Genomic DNA, 20,897 nt, shown 5'->3' on the forward strand with positions numbered 1-20,897 from the left:
TGCTTCCCTAACGGCTCAGGGTCCAGCGGGAGAGTCCCCGGCCTCCACCCAGCCAAAGCCAGGCCCCAAGTCTAGACACATGTCCTCCACTCCCTCCCCCAGAGATGAGGCGGGAAGGTGACCAGCTCAGGGAGCCCAGACGCCAGGCGAGCCCCCCGGGAAAGAGTGAGTTCAAGTGGGTGACATGGGGGCGGGGAGAGTCCAGAAGAGGAAAATGAGTCGTGTGGGTCTGAGCATCAGAAGCTCATTTCATGCATCAATCCACCAGGGCTCAGCTTCCGCCTTCTGCCCTCACCCAGTGCGAGTCACAGTGTCTGGGGAATGAGCGTGTCCCAGGGCAGTTCCAAGTGCCTGAGATGCTCTTGCCGCTGCTCTTAGCCGTGCTGTGGGCCGGTGAGTGAACGAGGTGGGGGGCCAGGAGGGGCCCGGGACTGGGGGTGCAGCCTGAGCCTCTCTCTGTCTCCCCATAGGGTCATGGGCTCAGAATCCAGCTTTCCAGCTGCAGGTGCAGGAGTTGGTGAGGGTGCAGGAAGGCCTGTGCGTGGTCGTGCCCTGCTCCGTCTCCTATCCCGTAATAGGTTGGGTTCCCTCCACCCCAGCTTACGGCTTCTGGTTCAAAGACCCGACCGCCACAGACAGTGGTCTGCCAGTGGCCACAAACAAGCCGGATCGAGACGTGCAAACAGACACCCAAGGCCGATTCCAGCTCCTGGGCGATCCCAGACAGAATTGCTCTTTGCTCATCAGAGATGTACACATGGAGGACAGTGCATCGTACTTCTTTCGGTTGGAGAGAGGCTATTACGTGCGATATAATTTCGTGGAATACAAGTTCCGTCTGGAGGTGACAGGTACGGAACTGGCTCGAGCTGGAATGGGGTGGGACCCCCCGGGTGGGACCCCCCTCCCCTCCTCCCCCCTTCTCATACTGGGGAGGGGCTATGGGGAACGGACCATGGGGGACCCCCGGGAGTACCCCCATCAGGGTCTAGCATCCCACCCTCTCTCCCTCCATCCCAGCCCTGACTCAGAAGCCAGAGATCTACGTCCCAGAGACTCTGAAGCCTGGGCACCAGGTGACGCTCATCTGTATGTTTCACTGGACCTTTGAGGAATGTCCAGCCCCTACTCTCTCCTGGAGGGGGGCCACCGTCTCCTCCCACGAGGCCAGACCAAGAACTTCCTACCTCTCAGCCCTCACCTTCACGCCCAGACCGCAGGACCACGGCACTGAGCTCACCTGTCGAGTGGACGTCTCCAGAAGGGGACTGAGCACAGAGGACACCGTCCTGCTGAGCGTGGCCTGTGAGTTTGGTGGCGAGAAGGACATCAGGGCGCGCAAACAGGCACGGGGGACGCGGAGGTGGAGAGAGGCAGCCGGGCAATGATGGTCAGCTCTCTGCGGCTGCGTGGGTAGGAAGGCGTGGAGTCTAGCGACGCTTGCCTCGGCCCAGGGATGGGGATGGGGATGCCGTCTGGACCTGTGTCCATAAGCGCATCTTTGGCACTCATCTGTCACTTGTCTTCCCGGAGGAAAGTCACACTTTCTTCTCCCCGAGGGGGTTCTCTCTGGCGGTGGGGAATCTCTCATTCCTCCCCAAAGCCAGCTCCCAATCCTGTTACAGATGCCCCCAAAGACCTGGTGATCAGCATTTCCCAGACCGATGTATCAGGTACTGAGGGCCACTTGGGGGTGTCAGGAGGGCGGGGGAGTGGTGTTCCCCCTTGCAGTCCTTCTCTTGCGCGCTCTCTCTCTCTGCAGCCCTGGAGCCGCAGGGAAACAGCCCCCATCTGGAAGTCCAGAAAGGCCAGTTCCTGCGGCTACTCTGTACAGCCGACAGCGTGCCGCTGGCCACACTGAGCTGGGCCCTGCAGGACAGAATCCTCTCTTGGTCCCACCCCTCGGGCTCCAGAACCCTGGAGCTGGTGCTACCCCGGGTGAAGGCTGAGGACGCGGGTCGCTACACCTGCCGAGCTGAGAACGGGCTTGGCTCTCAGAGCCGCAGCCTGGAACTCTCCGTGCAGTGTGAGTGTGACCAGCGGGGGCCTGGGTTGGGGGGGGGGCGGGGAGGAGGGAGGGGGCTGAGGGCAGGGTCGCAGAGCTCTAAGGTGACCCGGAACCCCAGGCCTATGGGGCTGGGATTCTGCTTCCAGCTCCGACTGCGGTGGGCGCGGGGGCGGGGGATTTCCCCACGCCACCGAGCAGTTCTCCAGCATCAGTGGCGTGTGCTACCATTCAACTCAATTCTGACGCTATCTACCCGGAGGTAGCGTCAGATCCCACAGGTTAAGGGATCAGTTTCTGGAAAGGGGCCCCGCCCCCGCTTCAGCCACCAATCACAAGTCCAGGTTGTCCCCTGTGCTTCTGACCGGCCAACGATAGATTGGAGGTTCCCATGACCTCCTCCTTGGGTTCAGTTAATTTGCTAGAGCTGCTCAGAGAAATATTTTACTCACTAGATGACCGGTTTATTATAAAAGAATATAACTCAGGAACAGCCCGATGGAAGCGATGCATAGGGCAAGGTATGGGGAAGGAGCAGCTAACTTCCATGCCCTCTTCCTGGGCACAACTCTCCCCAAATCTCCAAGTGTTCACCAACCTGGAAGCTCTCCCAACCCCATTTGGGGCGGCGGGCGTGTTATGGAGTCCTCCTTACATAGGCACGATTGATTAAATCATTGGCCATTGGTGACTGAACTCAATCTCCAGTCCCCTTTCCCTTCCTCAGAGGTCAGGGGGGTGGGACTGAAAGTTCTAACCCTCTGATCCGTGGTTGGTTCCCCCGGCAACAAGCACTCATCCTCGGGCGCTTCTAAAAGTGACTTCATTAACATAAACTCAGGAGTGGTGGAAAGGGGTTTGTTATAAATAACAAGGCACGTTTATCACGCTTACCTAGCATTCAGGAAATCCAAGAGTTTTAGAAGCTCTGGGCCAGGAATAGGAACAAAGATCAAATACCTATTTCTGTTATAAATCACAGTATCTTAGGGACCTGCCCTTCTTACCAGTCTATTCCCTTGGGTCATTCATCTGAGAATCACTCAGTGGGTGATTCAACCCCCTCCGCCTCCCAGCCCTTCACCCCTAGGGACGTTCACTTTGCCCAGAAGGAAACCCCTGGCTTGTTTAACGTCAAGTACCCTGTCTCTGTTTCAGATGCCCCAGAGAACCTGAAAGTGATGGTCTCCCAGGGAAATAGGACAGGTAGGAAAGGGGATCGGAGGAACCAAACTGGGAGCCCGGACGTCTGGAATGTCAGCAGGAAGAGGGTCCCTGTGCCCTCAGCTGTTCATCCGTCCTGGCTGTTCCCTCTCTAGTCCTGGAAAACTTCAGAAATGGTACATCTCTTCCGGTCCTGGAAGGCCAAAGCCTGCGTCTGCTCTGTGTCGCTCACAGCAACCCCCCAGCCCGGCTGAGCTGGGCCCGAGGGGGACAGACTCTGAGCCCCTCCCAGCCCTCAGATCCTGGGGTCCTGGAGCTGCCGCAGATACAAACAGAGCACGAAGGAGAATTCACCTGCCGAGCTCAGAACCCTCTGGGCTCCCAGAATACCTCTCTGAGCCTCTCCGTGGTCTGTGAGTGCGGGGACCCCTGGGGGCAGGACACCTGGGCCCAGGTGAGGGGAGGGGCACCGCTGACACTCCTCCCTCTGTACAGACCCCCCGCAGCTGCTGGGACCCTCCTGCTCCCAGGAGGAGGAGGGTCTGCACTGCGACTGTTCCTCCCGAGCCCAGCCGGCCCCCTCCCTGCGCTGGCAGCTGGGGGAGGGGCTGCTGGAGGGGAATTTCAGCAACGCCTCCTTCAAGGTCACCTCCAGCTCGGCTGGGCCCTGGGTCAACAGCTCCCTGAGCCTCCGCGAGGGGCTCAGCTCTGGCCTCAGACTCAGCTGCGAGGCCCTGAACGTCCACGGGGCCCAGAGCGCCACTGTCCTGCTGCTGCCAGGTCAGGGGCCAACTGGACGCCCCCTGGAGGCGGGGGCTGAGAACGACAGCGACAGGGTCCTGTGGTTGGGTCAGGAGCTGGGGAGCGGGGACACGGGGGCGCCTGTGGCTGGGGATGCGGAGGGGGAAATTAAATCGGAGAGCCTGACGCTTGGGCCTGGGGTGTAGCGGTTTCCAAGAAGTCGATGGGAAGGGGCTCGAGGTAAAAACCTCTGGAAAAACCACTAGGCTCCGGAAGCCTGAGCGCCTAGTGGCGGGTGGACGTGAGGACCCACGGGGATGGGAAGGGCTCAGAGATAGCTGACCGTTTCCTCGTGCAGATGAGAAGGGATTCGCCTCCAAAGCGTTCTCCAGCGGAATATTTCTAGGAATTGGCCTCATGACCCTCCTTCTCCTCTGCTTCATCCTGATCTTGTGAGTTAGCAGGACCAGCGATGGAGGGAGCGTGGGATCTGGGACCCGTGGAGAGGGGGGCGGGGCCAGGGCGCACACCAAGGCGGGGTGTTCCCTCAGCGTGAGGGCTCTGAGGAAGAAGTGGACCCAAGCAGAGGTTCCGGCCCCGGCCCCGGCCCCGGCCCCGGGAGAGACTCCGAGGTCCAGGGTCTCACGGAGGAGCACGCTCCTGGATTACATCAACGTGGTCCCTAAAACTGGCCCCCTGGTGAGTGGCCCCAACCAGCTGTCTCTTCTTCCCCTTCTCTGACTCCTGTATACCCTCCTCCCCAGCCCCGCCCTCACCCTTTGCCCGAGAGACATCGCAGTGGAAGAGGCCGGGGCGCTGGATTCAAATCCTGATTCTGGCACTTAACCTCTATGAGACCTTGACCAAACCCTCCCTCCACTGCGCCTCTATTGCTTCCTCCTTGAGAGTCGGTTTGAGGATTACAACACATGTTATTGCCTAATAGGTAGCAGCTATTCCATTATTACTACTACCAACAACATTACTAAGTAAAATTAATGATGTCACCAATGATTAATATCACTGAGAGACGGCATGTCCTAGTGATGGTTAAGGGTAGGGCTCTGAAGCCAGCCTGCTCGGGTTCCTGTCCGCTTTCTTCACTGTGTGTTCTGGGATGAGTCACTTAACTTTTCTGTGCCTCGATTTCTTTAACTGTAAAATGGGGATAATAGTAGTGCCGACCACGTAGGCTCACTCTGGGTATTCAATATGCTCATTTTCTACTTGTAAAGCATTTACAACAGTACCAGGCACCTAGTAAGTGTTGGGTAAATGCTGGATCTTTTCAGGAGAGAACATCTATATGCAGACGATTCCAAAATTTACATCTCCCAGACTCATCCCTGAACTCTAGACTCATAGCCAACTATCTAGGCAGCATCTCCACGTGGATGTCTAATAGGCATCTCAAACCTAGCCTGTCCAAAACCAAACTCGTGACTAAGCACCACTTAAAACCCTTCTCCTCCATCCTCTGCATCTCAGCAAATAGCACCACATTTGTCCAGCTGCTCAAGCCTAAAGACTTTAAGTCATTTCTTACTCCTCTCTTTTTTATCGCCCCCACAATCAATCCATCTGCAAATCTCCTCCCAAATCCATCCAAACCACTTCTCCCCCCTCGGTTGGATAGAGCTTAGGGACGAAGAAAAAAAAAAGTGAAAAGTGCCAATTTCAGATGGTCACATACACAGGATTCCGTGTATATAACACTCTCAAATGATAAGATTGTAGAGACAGAGGACAGGTTAGTAGTTGCGAGGGGTTCGGGATGGGAGGATGATGAGAAGGACAGCAGGAGGGAGATGTTTGTGATGATGGAGCAGTTCGACGTCTTGTGGTGATGGTTACACCAATGTATCTGCGTTAGTTTGCCAGGGCGGCCATAGCAGAGAACCACAGGCTGGGAGGCTTAACCACAGACTTGTCTTTATTGTGTGTTCCTGTCGCGAGATGGAAGGCGAGCTCAGCGAAGGCAGGGTCTTTGTTTTACTGCCTGATGTAACCCCAGTTCCTCAATCAGTGCCTAGCACGTGGTAGGGGCTCAAGTATCTGTTGAATGAATGAATGAAGGATGGTCATTTTTCCCTTAGGCTCAGAAACAGAAAACCAAACCAAGCAGTCCTTCCTGGGCCACTGTTCCAGATGCTCACCCCCCGGAACCCAGAAAGAACCAGAAGGAGCTCTATCTTGTTTCCCACAATTGTCCAGGACCCAAATCATCCCCTCAAGCCCCAGAATCAGAGAACAACCAGGAGGAGACCCATTATGCTGTCCTCAACTTCCCAGGCCTCAGACCATGGGACACCCAGAGGCCCAAGGGTACTCACTCAGAGTATGCTGAAATCCAGTTCCACTGAGCGTCTGTCTGCTGGGTTGGAGGACTTGGACCCAGGCCGGGGAGAAAGGCAGAACGATTGGGAAGAGGAGAACAGAGTGTAGTCTGTCTGTCTTTCTGTCTCCCTCTCTCTCTCATTTCATCGTCCAAGGATGGGATGATCCCATCCCAGATCCTAGCATCTTGGAACAGCCTGGTGAATGTCTCCAGAGCAGCCTTCTCCAAATACACTATTCTAAGCAAGGTAAAGCTTCTCCTCTGACACACCTAGGCACCACCCTGGCTGAATACTCAACAGTCTCAGTTTCTCAGCGGTGGGAGGGCCTTGAAAGATGACCAAGCGCTCATCTTCGCCGACCTCACAGGTCAAGTCTGGGCCGCTGCCTAGTTTGCTGCCACCTGTGAGCCAAGAGTGTGTTTTACATTTTAAATGGTTAAGGGGAAAATCAAAAGAAGGATGCTTTATGATGCGTGGAAATGACTTGAGATTCCAATTTCAGTGTCCATAAATAAAACTTTATTGGAATGCAGCCATGCCCATTTTTTTCTGGATCGCCTATGGCTGGTTTCAGGCAGAGTGGAGTCGTTGCCCTGCTAAGCCTAAGATAGCTAGCCTTCGGTTTAGGAAGAGTTGGTGGAATTTTCGTGTAATGTAAACTCACCCACTTATTTGTACAGAAGAGCTAACAGAAGCGGAGGTCCAGAGAGAGTTCAAGAGTAGCCAAGGTGACACTGACTAGCTCTGTGACTAGATGGAAGGTTTCTAGGGTGAGGACTTGTAGGGCGAGGAGACTTGAGTGGCAGTTTAATAGTAAGAGGGAGGAAATTAATATTTTTGAATACCTGCTGTGTATCACATTGTGAGCCAACTGTGGTGTAAGATTTAAGAGTATCTCCATTGGGAAGATATCTGAGACTCAGAGAGGTGAATTAACTTATCTAAAGACACACAGGAGAAATCGGCAATATCAGGGGTCCCACCCATGGCTGACTCCAAAACCACTGCTCTCCCCGCTTTTTCATAATCCCTCCTGAAGTGGCGCTCTCGAGTGAAAAGGACTCAAAACTCAGGGCAGAATGTGAGGATGGTCAATCATCTCAGATATAAAGAGAGGCTAGCTGGTCACCTCATCTCAGCAGGAAGTAGTGGTCAGGCTGTGTCCATGAAGCTGGCCTCTGTTGATCTTTCTTTTCCTTTCTAAGACCATGGTGGGGGAGTGGGGGTGCAGGGGATGTCTTTACTCCTTAGAAGGATAAATGCAATTAGATAAAGAGGGAAAGAAAAGAAAGAAAAAGATTTTGAGTTGGAATTTTCCAAGGGTTCCTTTATACAGATATTATCTCTATTATACAGTTGGGCAAACTGAGTCATGAAAAGGTTACAGACACATCCAAAGCCACAGGATTAGTAAGATTTGATTCCAGAGCCCAGGCTCTTGGTCATGACCTTATATTGGCCTCTTGGTGGCTTGTTGAGCAGAGGGGACCTGATAAGGAGGGGTGGCAGGTGCAGTATATAGAAAGGACAAAGGACTTGCACTTGTGTCCAGATTCTACTACTTACTAATCAGAATAAGTGTAGGCAAGTGACTTTCTCTCTCTGAGCCTCATGTATTAAAATGAAGGTAACACCCTTACTTGGAAGGTTTGTTATAATGATTGAATAAGAGAGTACAGATGAGGGGGGTGGGGCAGTATAGGGGTAGGGGATTAAGAGATACAAACTCTTAGGTATAAAATAAGCTACAAGTACATATTGTACAACACAGGGAATATAGCCAACATTTTACCTTGTGTAAGGTATTAACTGACTAGCCCAGTGGGCTGAGCCACGGAGCTCCAGTCTGCAGGTGGGATGCAAATAGCTTTGGAGAAGAAGGTAGCAAAAAAGAGTGCTGTGCTCACTGTGTCCCTAAGTGCTCTCTGTCTTTCCTCCATAGTCACCCCCGGAGCCCAGATTTGGTAGTTACTGCATATGATGATATGGTAAGGAGGGCCACGCTGACATATTTTGCCTCCTAACTGTGCCAGTGCCTCTGTGTACTGAATAAAATAAAAAACTGAACTAGCTGCAAGCACTGAAGTTGGCCACCAGAAGCCAGTATACCCAGAGTAATTGAATTACCCATGGAGTAGGATCAACCAATGCAACTGCCTCATTTTTTTAAACTTTTTTTTAAAAATTGAGGTATAGTTGTACAGTATTATGTTTCAGGTGTAAACATAGTGATTCGCAGACTTTAAAGGTTATACTCCGTTTACAGTTATTATAAAATATTGGCTTTATCTCCTGTGTTGTAAAACATATCCTTATAGCTTTTTTGTTTTATACATGGTAGTTTGTACAACTGCCTCATTTTATAGGGGCTTCAAGAGGGACAGGTTCACACAACAAAATAGCAGAAGTGACATTCAAGCTCAGACAGGTCCTAAAAGGGATGACCACTGCAGGTCCTGAATTCGTTTTAATAAACTTAGAGGGGGCAGAATGCTGGAGGGGCCTCTGTTTCCCTCTCTCTGCCCCCAAATCCTGCCAAAGGACCCTTCAAAATTTGTTTGACCTGGGAAATTGCAAGATTATGTTGCTAGGACAACAGGTTTGACCAGGGGTCGGTAACTTTTTTTTTAATCTATTTATTTTTGGCTGCATTGGGTCTTCTTTGCTGTGCGTGACCTTCCCCTAGTTGCGGCGAGCGGGGGCTACTCTTCTTTGCGGTGCACGGGCTTCTCACGCTCAGACGCTCAGACGCGCTCAGACGCGCTCAGAAACGTAGCCAATCAAAAAGCGAGGGTGCTAGCCCCGCCTCCCCCGGATTTGACGGACAGAGGGAGGAGACGCGGAAGTAACGTGATCGTACCCGCCAATCAGAGCTGAGGATTACGTCTCGCGCTGTTCCAAGTAACAAGGAGTGGGAGGAGCTCAAACCTATTGCTGCAGGCGTTCCCCAACAAATCGGAACCTTCGTTCCCTCCCGACTCAGGAATTGATTGGTCGCTTTTCAGAACTTGCCTGTCAATTTTGAAAGCTGGGTAAAGAGCATTTTCTTAGAGGCGCAAGAACACGCCTCCGCTCTCCCAGCTCGGGGAGGAAGGGCCTTAAAGGGCCAGGTACATGGTAAGTGGCGAGGTCGGACCCTGACGGCAGAAACCGGAGGAACAGTAACAGAACAAAACACGAAGCAGTGCCGTTACGCTGGAATTGAGTTTTATGTCGCAAAAACCCAGAGACTTAGCTTACTTTAGGTCAAGAGCTAGTAAGAAGCGGAACGAGGATTCGAACCCTTATTTCGGAGCCCTGTTTGACATAAGCTTCCTAACCGGATGGATGAGACCTGCATGCTAATCATAGTCGCCAGGAAAGGAAAACCAGCCTTTCTGGTAAAAATCTTTAGATTCCAACCACCTAGCCTTTGCTCGCGCCGTTTCTTCTACATCAACTATCCATTCACCCTAGACCTAGCCCAAAGGCCACCTCCTCTAAAACAAAACAAAACAAAACACCAAAAAACCCAAAAACCTCTCCGACCTTCTCCCCCACGCCTTGCAAGCGAGCAACAATGTTTTCCTGGACCCCGACCTCCCCCTCCCCCTTGCCTCCAGGCAACGTTTAATCCGCTTCCGGCTCTCACTGTCCTGTTCCTCCCTGTGTCCCGGCTCCCATCACCCCAGAATGTTATTGTCCATCTCTGTGTCTGTCCCCCACCTCTCAAGACTGAGATCCCTTCGAGAGCAGGTACTGGTTCTGCGTCATCTCGGCGTCACCAGTATCATCCAGCACAGAACTCGAAAGCTAGTCTCGGATTTCTCATCCTTAAAGTGGGATGTTGTGAACTTCTTGTAAAAAAAATTCATACTCAAAGGCGCCGCCCGGGTTGAGAACTTTGCATCATCCTTGATTCCCCATTACTCGTGTCCAGCAGCCCTGCAGCAAATCCCGATGGCTCTCCCTCCAAAACACATCTTAAATCTATTCACATCTTCCCATCCCCACTACCCCCACCCTCCTTGGAGCCGTCACCACCCATGCCCGGAGGATGGCAGCATTCTCCCTAGGCGTCCTGCTTCCACTCTTGCGTTCCACCACAATCCACTCTCCAAACTGCAGGCACAGTGCTCTTCTTAAAACATAAATTATGTCACACTTCTGCTTACAAATGTTCAAAGTCATCTCAATGTTCCAGAATTAAAAAAAAAAAAAATTCCAATGTCAGCCTAGACGGTACTATACAGTCTGCCTCCTACTTGTGTCTCCATTAAGCACAGACTCTGGAGTCAGGGTTCAAATCCCAGTTGTGCTACTGACGAGCTCCGTGACCTTGAGTAACTTACTTAGCCTCTCTGAGGCACAGTTTGAACCTCTGTGAAATGAAGACTAAATAAATTGGAATTATTCATTAAAATAGACCTCTAGTTTGTTAAAAAGAAGAAACTGACCAGTAGTCCTCAAAGCTGTCAAAGTTGTGAAAAACAAGGAAAGACTGAGAGACTGCTGCAGAACAGAGGCGACTGAGGGGATGTGATGACTCCGTGGGATCCTGCCTTGGATTCCGGAACAGAAAAAAGAGGACATTCGGGTAAAAACTGGCAAAATCCAAATGAAGTGTGGAGTTTAGTGAAGAGTCTTAAGAGTCATGTTGGTTTCTTAGTTGTGACAAATGTTCCACGATAATGTAAGATAGCAAGAGGGGAATCGGGGTGAGTTACAAAGTTATCTTCGTAACTTTTCTGTAAATATGAAGGTATTCCAAAATTTTAAGTATATATATATTTAAAAAATAGACCTGTCCCTCTCCTCCTAGCTTATTGCTTCCCAGTCCCTCAAACACTATGTTTGTTTCACCCTGAGGGACATTTGCACCTGCTTGTCCCTCCGCTGGGAATAATCAACTCCCAGGTCAGCTGGCTCCATCCCACAGTATCCTTCTCTAACCATCTTATCTAAAATAAGCCCATGGGGGACTTCCCTGGAAGTCCAGTGGTTAAGACTCTGAGCTTCCACTGCAGGGGAACGCAGGTTCCATCCCTGGTCGGGGAACTAAGATCCCACATGCCCGGTGGCGTGGCCAAAAAATAAAATAACCCTCTGCCCCCTGTGCCTCTATATCACTTGTCCTGTCTTTACACCTTCAGCCCTCCTGCATATAGGAACTGTACTGTGTCTTGTGTGTTTCTCTCCCAACATGTAAAGTTTCATTAGCGTGCATGTATTTTGTCCCGGGCTAAATCCCAAGCCCCCAACCTGGAGCGTAGCATATAGCAGGCACTGAATAATATTTCTTAAATAAATAGATATGAGAATGACTATTGCTTCTCAATAAAATACTACCACGACCACCAGCAATAACAATAAGAAACTCTCATTGGTTGAGACTTACTGTAGTCCAGATCATGTGTGGACTACTTTACACACGTGATACATTCTTTAAACCTCACGAGATCCTAGAAGGTAATGTTAGCCCAGAGCTTAGAGTGAAATCCAGCCTCTAAGGTTCCAGTCCATCTACTAACCCCTCTGCCCCCGGGAGTACCCAATGTCCAGATTTCCCTAAACGCCCCTTTAGTCCTAAAGAACACCATCGGGTCCCCTAAGGACACGGCCCAGGAATACAGGTGGAGAGAGGAGGGGGGTAGGGACTCCTGCGTCTGAGGGGGGAGGGGCTGGGGGCCTGGACTCCTGGGTCTGGGGGGGAGGGGCTGGGGGCCTGGACTCCTGGGTCTGAGGGAGGAGGGGCCGGGCGCCTGGACCCCTGGGTCTGAGGGGGGAGGGGCTGGGGGCCTGGACCCCTGGGTCTGAGGGAGGAGGGATTAGGGGCGGGGACTCCTGGGTCTGAAGGAGGAGGGGCCGGGGACCTGGATCTTGGGTCTGAGGGAGGAGGGGCCGGGGCCTGGATCCTGGATGTGAGGGAGGAGCTGGCTCGAGCGCCCGGCTCCTGGGTCTCCGGAAGGCGGGGTCTGCGACCTGAGATACGTGGGGTTGACGCACTGGAACCCCGCGAACTCAGCCCTGCACGCTTTCCTGCGACTCTGCACGCCCCGCAAACCACGCCCCCTTTCTGACAAAGTCCCACCCATCTTCTTCCAGACGCTTCCCCGCTCACTGGGCCGTGGAGAAGTCGTGGTGAGGGTCCTAGAAAAGACTTGAAAGACCCCGGTGAAGATGGAACAGAAGGAAGGGACTGGGCCAGAGGGGTGAGAGACGCAAGGCTTCCCGCGGGGAGCACAGACACCCAGAAAGAGGGAGGGTAGAGAAAATCAGAGTTGAACAGACCCAGAGAGTATCAGGGGGAAAAAAAAAAAAAGTCTTGGGTATCATCACACAGAAACAGAATCTTCGACAGTCTTGGTGACAGAGAGTTGAGCGAGATGCTTAGAAATAGGGAGAGAGCTAGAAACATATTTGTGGAACAGAGAAATTTCGAGAAGGAACCAGAATGGAAGATGCCAGACACAGCCGTAGGGCTGGAGAAATAATAATTGTCCACATTTATTGAACATTTCCCAGACCCAGCCCTTTAGTAAGCACCTTTGATACCGCCAGAAGCTATCTCTTGGTATGAAAACGTAAGGTTCGGAATGGGAAAATGATTTGCCCAAACACGACGCGAGGGAGGCAGCCTGGAATGGGAGCCGCGTTCTGTGGGATGCTGGCAGACCTGTCTGTCTGTCTGTAAAGAAAACGGGAAGAAACAGAGAGAAAGGGGCCTGGAAGTCAGAGGCGAGCTCAGTCCTGAGGATGGGGAGAAATGGACTCCTGGGAGAAGCCGGGAAGCAGAAAGGCTGCAGCAGGGAAGGCGCATGCAGATGGGGAGACCCACTGACCTGTCCTTTTGTTATTCTAGGAACGGCCTGCCTTCCCCAGGGACTGAGGCGTGGCCGCCTGCACCTTTCCCAGCCCTGTTCCCTTCTCTCCTGGGCACCCCAGATCCAGCCCACCTGGGGCTCCCTGAGAGCCTGGCCGCTGTCACTGTCCCCATCCGTCTGGATGCTCTCTCCTACCTCCTGCACAGTGCCCTGATGGGAGCCTACACGCTTCAGCAGTCCTTGCCCTCCTGCCCCTGCGCCCCACAGGCGTGCTGCACCCAGCCGGGCACCGCCAAGAGGCCGCCCAGGGGACGAGGGGGCAGGGACGCCCGACGCAGGCCAGGCCGGGGTCAGGGCCAGCGGCAGTGGGGACTTGGGAGGGCTGAGCAGGCAGAGAGTGGCTGGGTGGGGAACCCTGGGGCTGGCCCCAAGACCCCGCCGATGACGCTGCCATCACCAGCACCACCTGCCCAGGATGGGAAGAAGGACGCCCAGGGTCCGGAGCCGCCCCTGGAGACGCCGCCTGCTGATGACTGGGAGGCCGAGTACTAGGACCCTGAGGACCTGCACCCTGGACTCCGGAGGGGGCCCTTGAGGGTCACCAGGAGGGTGTTCCTGGAGCCCAGGGTGACCTCAGCCCTGCTGGAGATACCCAAGAAACATCCTGCTCCCATCCCTCTTCCTCTCAAACCACAGCCTCAGGAGGGGGTCCTGCGAGTCACCTGGTGAAACCCAGACCTGACATAGGATCCCAAGACAGGGAAACAACCCTGAACCTCATGCCCAAACCCAAGCCTCTTCCCATTTCTCACACTGTTCCCAGCTACAGCGACAACACTCACCTCGCTCTCAATGCCCAGGGCTCCTCTAGCCATGCCCAGGCCCATTCCTAACCCCAAAGCCATTCCCACCTGCCTCTGCCAGCCCCATCCCACGGCCACACTGAATCCCACATCCCGCAGCCGTTCACCCCCATTCCATTCTCCATCTCCGCCCTGACCCATCCTCATTCCCATCCACCTGAAGGCCAACCAATCCTCATCCCTGATTTCTCCTGCACTCCAGCCCTGTCTTCAACCCCAGCCAGCCCCGCCCCGCCCTCAACCTCCTTCCTGTCCCAGCCCCAAACGTGACATGCCCTGTGACCCCACCTGCGAAGAACCCCATTGGCCCAACATATCCAGATACCTGCAGCCCCACCCCATCTCCTGCCTTTGGGGGAGCGGGGCCGGGCTGAACAATAAATGGCTGAGTGACCCTACGTCTTGTGTCTGTGTCTGCTTACACAGCTTGGGCTAACCCCGAGGGTGCCGTGGAACGAGGCCTGTGACAGGGTGCTAGGGCGGCTGGGAGGGTCACAGAGAGAGGCCGGTGGGACCAGGGGCTGCGGGGAGGGAGGGCCTGGATTCCTGCTTCAGCGAATTCCATCTGGGGCGTCTGCCACCACTGCACTTCTGCCTGCTGGAAGCTGCTGGGCCATGGGGCCATTGTATGGGGAGGCTTAAGGGATTTGGGAGACCCTGGGAGCAGAGAGGCCAGCGACCTGACCGGGCTCAGTCTGCACAGAGGGTCCGAGTCAGACGGAGGGTTCAGGGCAGGCTCTGCCCCTCAGGTAGGGACCAGGTGTGGGAGCCATGGGCCCCTCCTCCCCCTAAATCTGGCAGCCAGGCCTCCTTTCTCTCGCAGGGACTTGGTGGGGTCCTAGCCCTAGCCCCCTCCTCACCTCGAACCTGGGAGTCCAGGGCCCCGGCCCCCTCCATCCCCCAAAGACTTGGTGTCCCAGTGGCCAGCCCCTTCCTGGCTTAGGACCTGGAAGTCTAGGTCCCCAGCCCCTTTCTCCCCCCAGGACCCAAGGGTCTAGGTTCTCAGCCTCTCCTCCCCCAGACTCAGAAGTGCAGATCCTGAGCTCCCTCTGCCCCCCCAGACCCAGGGATCCAGGTGCCCAGTTCCTTCCTCTCCTTGGGACCTAATGTCCCAGCCCCCCAGCTCCCTCCTCACCTAGGATCTGGAAGTCTAGGGCCCCAGCTTCTTGTCCTGCAGACTAGGAATCTAGACCCCCGGTCCCTTCTCCCCCAGGACATGGGAATCCAGCTCCCGACCCCATCTCTCCTTTTACCCACAGATCACCATGTACAGCTTCATGGGTGGCGGCCTCTTCTGCGCCTGGGTGGGGACCATCCTCCTGGTGGTGGCCACGGCGACAGACCACTGGATGCAGTACCGGCTGTCGGGGGCCTTCGCCCACCAGGGCCTGTGGCGATATTGCCTGGGCAGCAAGTGCTACCTGCAGACGGAGAGCATCGGTGAGGCTCCGGGGCAGGGTCTGGGCTGTGCCTGGGGTCAGAGCCTCACGCGGGGCAGAACCTTACGGTGGAAAGGCCACCTGTTTGCAGATGGAGAACCTTGTGGCTCAGGGAGGGAAAGCGTCCGGCCCAAGGTCATTCAGCGTGGAAGGGGCAGAACTGGGATTTCAGTATTTTTTTCTAGTACAATTACAGGATGTACCGATTTAGAGGTTAAGTAGAGAGGTGACATTTCCTGGCATGAAATAGAGGTCAGGTATAGCAGTTGGGGCTGGGGTTATCAGAAGAGCATTTTCTAAATATCTACTAGGTGTCAAGAACTATATTAGGTACCAGGAGGATACAGAAGCAATACGGACCCTAAGTTTGCTAACACTGGATGAGGTACTTTTTAATACTTGCTGTGAGGCAAGCCATGTAACACATATGTGTATATGTATATATGTGTGTGTATGTATATGTGTATATAGATATATACGTGTATATAATACATTATATATTGTAAAAATGGAGATAAAAATAGTACTTACAGTATAGGATTCCTGCAATCTATATTATATAATACATATTATTATAATATACTATGTACCTCTACGTGCCTCTTTCCATATACATATATATTTGTATATATGCACAGTCTTCCCTCAGTCCCTCAGTAGCCACAGAGAATTGGTTCCAGGACCCGCCGTGGATACCAAAGCCTCCGGATGCTCAAGCCATGTAGTCGGCCCTCCGTATCCGCGGTTCCGTATCCACGGTGGTTCTGCATCTGGGGATTAAACCAACCGCAGATAGTGTAGTGCTGTATGTATTTATTGAAAAAAATTCTCATGTAAGTGGACCTGCACAGTTCAAACCTGTGCTGTTCAAGGGTCAAATGTATATACATGCATATATATGGAAAGAGAGATGCATAGAGATGTATAGTATATTACATAATATATATTATACAATATACATTATATAATATATTAATAATACATAGTATATCACATGTTCTATATTATCTGTATCCAATCATAGTGTAGTAATAATAATAATAACTGGCATGCATTGTTACTGTGTCCTACATGCTATTCTAAGCGCTTTGCCTGGATTAACTCCCTTCGGTGTCCCAACAACACTAAGAGGGCTGTTCCGTTGTGTCCATGAATTAAGACACGATACTTGACCTCAAAAAGTCAATTCTTCTGGGGAGGGGGTTGGGAAGAGGAGCCAACCCTCACTGAGCCCTGTGAGATGACAGGCTTGTGGCAGATTTCACCTACCCCATCTTACCAAACCTACCCATTTGCTGGAGGGATAAACTGAGACAGGGAGAAGTGGAAAGGTTTGCCCTGGGCTACCAGTCTCAGAGCCCCATCTGGCTGACTTCGTACATCCTTTTCATTTCTGGCTGTGTCCTTTGTCACACTTCTACCATTCCTCCTGCTTCAGACTGGGAACACCACCAGACACTCTGAGTTCCCTCTGCTGGGGATGGGAGAGAGGGAGGCTGGATGGAGGTCTTCAACTTCATTTGATATCTTCATGACCACAAGACTGAGAGCCTCAGGGACATACCTCACCCCGATTGATTCTTGGGTATTTGTCCAAACAGCAGGTTTAATTTGTTCATCCCTCGTATAGCTGACGTAATCCGATCACCAAAATTAGAGCAGGAGTCCTGGGCTTGCTTCCCAGAGGCCAAACCCAACCCAGGACGCGTATGCACAGCATTTTTAAAGTTTCCAAAGTCATTACCAGTATTTTAAAAATCTGGAGATTTTTACATTAAAATCTGGACTTGCAGATCTTCTTGAATAATCCAGCTTTGCCTGTCTTTTCCAGGCCCGTGGTCAGCTGGTTATGAGAAGCAAATGCCCCCTTCAAATGGGGTACACCAGTCAGGGGCCCCTCAGGAGACAGAAACCACACTGTGATTCAAATAGGGAAGGTTTTATCTAAAGATGAAGCTGATCATTGATCGCTGGTACATACGTGTTCCCCATGCAGCCTGCTGTCTCCTGCCTTTATTCACAGCTGCAGCGAAGCCTCAGAGGCATCTGTGTTTTCCACCCCTGCATTAGCCCAACCATGGGAAAGAAATAGGCTATAACATCCCCCATAAGTCCTCCAGACTTTTAAATACCCAGAGGCACGTGTATTCCTTTTCTAAGGCTGCCGTAACCAAGTACCACAAACTGGGTGGCTTAACAGAAATCTATCGCCTCACAGATCTGGAGGCTGGAAGTCCAAAATCGAGGTCTCTGCAAGGTTGGTTCCTTCTGAGGGCTGTGAGGAAGAATCTGTTCCCTGCCTCTCTCTTAGCTTCTGGTGGCTGCCCAGCAATCTCTGGTCTTCCTCGGCTTGTAAGTGCACCAGCCCATCTCTGCCTTCATTTTTGCGTGATGCTCCCCTGGGTGTGTGCCTGTCTGTGCCTGTCTCCAAATGTCCCCATTTTATGAGGACACCAATCATATTGCATTAGAAATCCACTCTACTCTGGTATGACCTCATCTTAACTACTTACAGCTGCAAAGACCCTATTTCCAAATAAGGTCATATTCCGAGGCAGTGGGGGGAGGGGGGAGCAGTTAGAACTTCAACATATGAACTTGAAAGGGGAGACACAACGCAACCCAGCAGCCCATAACAACATCCGTGGAGAAGTATCCAGGAATTGTTCTCCCCTAGACTTTCACAAGACAAAAGACTGCATTTTGCAAAGATCTAAGGCTTTTTCAGTGGCAGGATCCCAGTTCTGCCCGGGGTGATAATCGTCATGGGTTCTCCGAGAGACAGAATGAAAAAGCAGTTAAGACGGAGGGCGTGGAGCTTGGCTTTCAACTCCAGTCCTTTTGCTAATTATGGGACCTTGAGCAAATCGCTTCACCTCTCTGAGCCTCCATTCCTTCACTTGAAAAATGGTCATGAAAATATTACTTAGAGCACAGGGCTCTTGGAAAGAATAGATAGGATCATATATGGGAAGAGAGCCTGGCACGTACTTGAGAGTTGCCAAATGGGAGATGAGATCATGATGAGTGTTCCCAGGGCATCTCCATTCATTCAACATGTTTCTTGAACACCTATTACGGGCCAGGCACTAGGTGCTGGGGATACAGCAGTGAGTGAGAAAGCCAGGCCCTTGCCCTCGCAGAGCTGAGAACTCAGCGGAGAGAGATAGACATCATAAACAAGTTAGAAATAAATTAATGGGACATTTCTAAATATGGGTAAGTGGTAGGAAGGAAGGGAAAGGGAGCATGGGAGAGAGGATAGAGAGTGAGTAGCAGGAGGATATGGGAAATTGGCATTCGCTCACTCATTCATTCATTGAACAAGCATTTCTCCAGGCCCATGTGCAAATCAAACCTCTGCTGGTGTCTGTGGTGTAGAGTCGACCAGGTCTCTGTCCTCAGGGAGCAATCAGGCTGGAGAGGGAAACAGGCAAAGAGAGTCTCAACCCAGAGCAGGGAGTGAGGATGGTGCCTGAGGGGAGAAGGGATGCTTCCCAGAGGAGGGGATCTGGGAGCCGGGCTTTGGAGGATGAATAGGAGTCTGCCAGGTGAAGAGGAAGGGTTTTTCAGAGAGGTGAAGGAGGAGCTAGGTCAGGAATACAGAGAGGGGTGAGGCATTCCTGCCCTCAGAGGTAGCAGCCTTCACCACTGAGGGCAAGGAAGGCACAGGAGTGACTGTGGGGTGCTCCCACAGCATACTGGAATGCCACCCGGGCCTTCATGATCCTGTCCTCCCTGTGCGCCACCTCTGGCATCATCATGGGCATCATGGCGTTCGCTCAGCAGCCCACTTTCACCCGCTTCTCCCGGCCCTTCTCTGCGGGCATCGTGTTTTTCGCCTCCAGTGAGTGACCCACCCCCTACACCTGCCCCCTCCCAGCTCCCTCTCCAGCTCTACCCCCAACACCACTTCCATTCCCCACTGTTCCTCACTCCACTCCACCCGCACCCAAATCCCCCCTCCACCTTCGACGACAACTTCAGGACTATTTCTAATGCCAGTCAGTTCTGACACCAGCTCTGTGTGCTGCCATTCAATTGTGGCACTAACCACCGGAGGTGGCCTCAAACCCCACAGGTTTAAAGGCACGGTTCCCAACCAGACTGCCCCTACTTCAGCTGCAAGTGGGGTCCCCAGCTCACCTGTGCTCTTGACCAATCGGCTACAGATTCAGGGGTTCCCGGGACCTGCTCAGGTTCAGAAATGTGCTAGAATAACTCACAGAACTCAGGAAAGAACAATACTTACAGTTTTATTATAAAGAGCACAACTCAAGACCAGCCAGCTAAAGAGATGCATAGCGTGAAGCCGGAGAGGGGTCCTGAACGTGGAGTTTCCATGCACTCTCCCTGCAGAATTAGGGCTCGTCAGCCCATCCATGCATTCACCAAACAGGGAGCTCCAGTGACCGCCAGCATCCAGCATTTCTACTGGAGTTTCATTACAAGGGCATGAATCAGTGGCCATGGGATTGAACTCTAACTCCAGCTCCCCTTTCCTCCCCAGAGGTTGGACTGATCCCAAGCGGCTCAAAGCCCCAACCCTCTATTCCCACGGCTGGTCTTTCTGCTGACCAGCTGCTATCCCTGAGTCATCTCTGATCATCAACATAAACTCAGGTGTGATCCAAGAACAACAAAGACACTCCTAGTACTCAGAAAATTCCAAGGATTTAGAGTTTCCCTCCCAGGAACCAGAGACAAAGACCAGTCAGATTCTTTATGACGCAACACAACCCCACACCATTCCCACCCTAACCCTACCCCTCATTCATTTTTACTCCCACTTTCAACTCAACCTCCATCCTCACCCTTATCCCTACCTGTATCCATACCCCCTTCTCAATTTATTCATTCCCACCCCCATCTCCAAACCCGCCCCCATCCCCATTCCCCCACCCCCACCCCCGACCTCTCTCTCCAGCATTTTTCGTCCTGCTGGCCTTGGCCATTTACACTGGAGTCACCGTCAGCTTCCTCGGTCGCCGCTTCGGGGATTGGCGCTTTTCCTGGTCCTACATCCTGGGCTGGGTAGCTCTGCTCATGACCTTCTTTGCAGGTACTGGGTTTGGGGGTGGAAAGGCCAGTGTCCGGGTGAGATGATGGGGGGGGTCCCACACAGGCGCCCCTGGCACTGAACCAGAAGGCAGACTCCAAGCCCTGTGGACACCAGGGAGAAAGGGGATGCTGTGTCGGTGTCTGGGGCTGGGAGCAGGGGCTGGGAGGGCTGATGGGGGGCTGGGCGGGGTCAACCGGGATCTCTTCTCGCGCAGGAATTTTCTACATGTGTGCCTACCGGATGAATGAATGTCGGCGCCTGTCCACTCCCCGCTGAACCCAAATGTGTGCCCCGACTTCATCTGGATGTCAAAGTCAGGTCACTGAAGAGGAGGCGGTGGGTCTAGAGGCCTGAAATCCTGGTTCCTGGGGCCTGGTGGAGGCAGTTGAGGAGACCCAAGGCCCCAGCCACCAGGGGGGTTGTTAGAGAAACGGAATATCCATTAGAGAGACTTTTTGGAGTTTAATAAAACTGACGGAAA

At 52.8% G+C, this 20,897-nt stretch overlaps 3 protein-coding genes across 3 annotated transcripts; all 3 read left to right on the forward strand.

Moving 5' to 3' along the window:
• Positions 1 to 356: 356 nt before the first annotated feature.
• Positions 357 to 6,732, forward strand: SIGLEC10 (sialic acid binding Ig like lectin 10; the record flags this gene model as incomplete). The annotated part of the gene is made up of 11 exons (XM_082676277.1): positions 357 to 393; positions 471 to 851; positions 1,021 to 1,305; positions 1,626 to 1,673; positions 1,763 to 2,026; positions 3,164 to 3,211; positions 3,325 to 3,582; positions 3,665 to 3,949; positions 4,269 to 4,362; positions 4,462 to 4,609; positions 6,007 to 6,732. 11 exons carry the CDS (start codon positions 357 to 359, stop codon positions 6,271 to 6,273), a joined length of 2,115 nt encoding a protein of 704 aa, XP_082532403.1. The 3' UTR covers positions 6,274 to 6,732.
• Positions 6,733 to 12,248: 5,516 nt separating this feature from the next.
• LOC309837274 (piRNA-mediated silencing protein C19orf84) lies at positions 12,249 to 13,604 on the forward strand (the record flags this gene model as incomplete). Its single annotated transcript, XM_082677733.1, has 2 exons — positions 12,249 to 12,440; positions 13,091 to 13,604. Exons 1-2 carry the CDS (start codon positions 12,409 to 12,411, stop codon positions 13,602 to 13,604), a joined length of 546 nt encoding a protein of 181 aa, XP_082533859.1. The 5' UTR covers positions 12,249 to 12,408.
• Positions 13,605 to 15,180: 1,576 nt separating this feature from the next.
• Positions 15,181 to 20,692, forward strand: LIM2 (lens intrinsic membrane protein 2; the record flags this gene model as incomplete). Its single annotated transcript, XM_082677932.1, has 4 exons — positions 15,181 to 15,355; positions 19,052 to 19,201; positions 20,282 to 20,416; positions 20,631 to 20,692. 4 exons carry the CDS (start codon positions 15,181 to 15,183, stop codon positions 20,690 to 20,692), a joined length of 522 nt encoding a protein of 173 aa, XP_082534058.1.
• Positions 20,693 to 20,897: the final 205 nt, after the last annotated feature.

This window comes from Grampus griseus (genome assembly GCF_964374135.1).
Source record: "Grampus griseus genome assembly, chromosome: 19".
Classification (NCBI taxonomy): domain Eukaryota; kingdom Metazoa; phylum Chordata; class Mammalia; order Artiodactyla; family Delphinidae; genus Grampus; species Grampus griseus.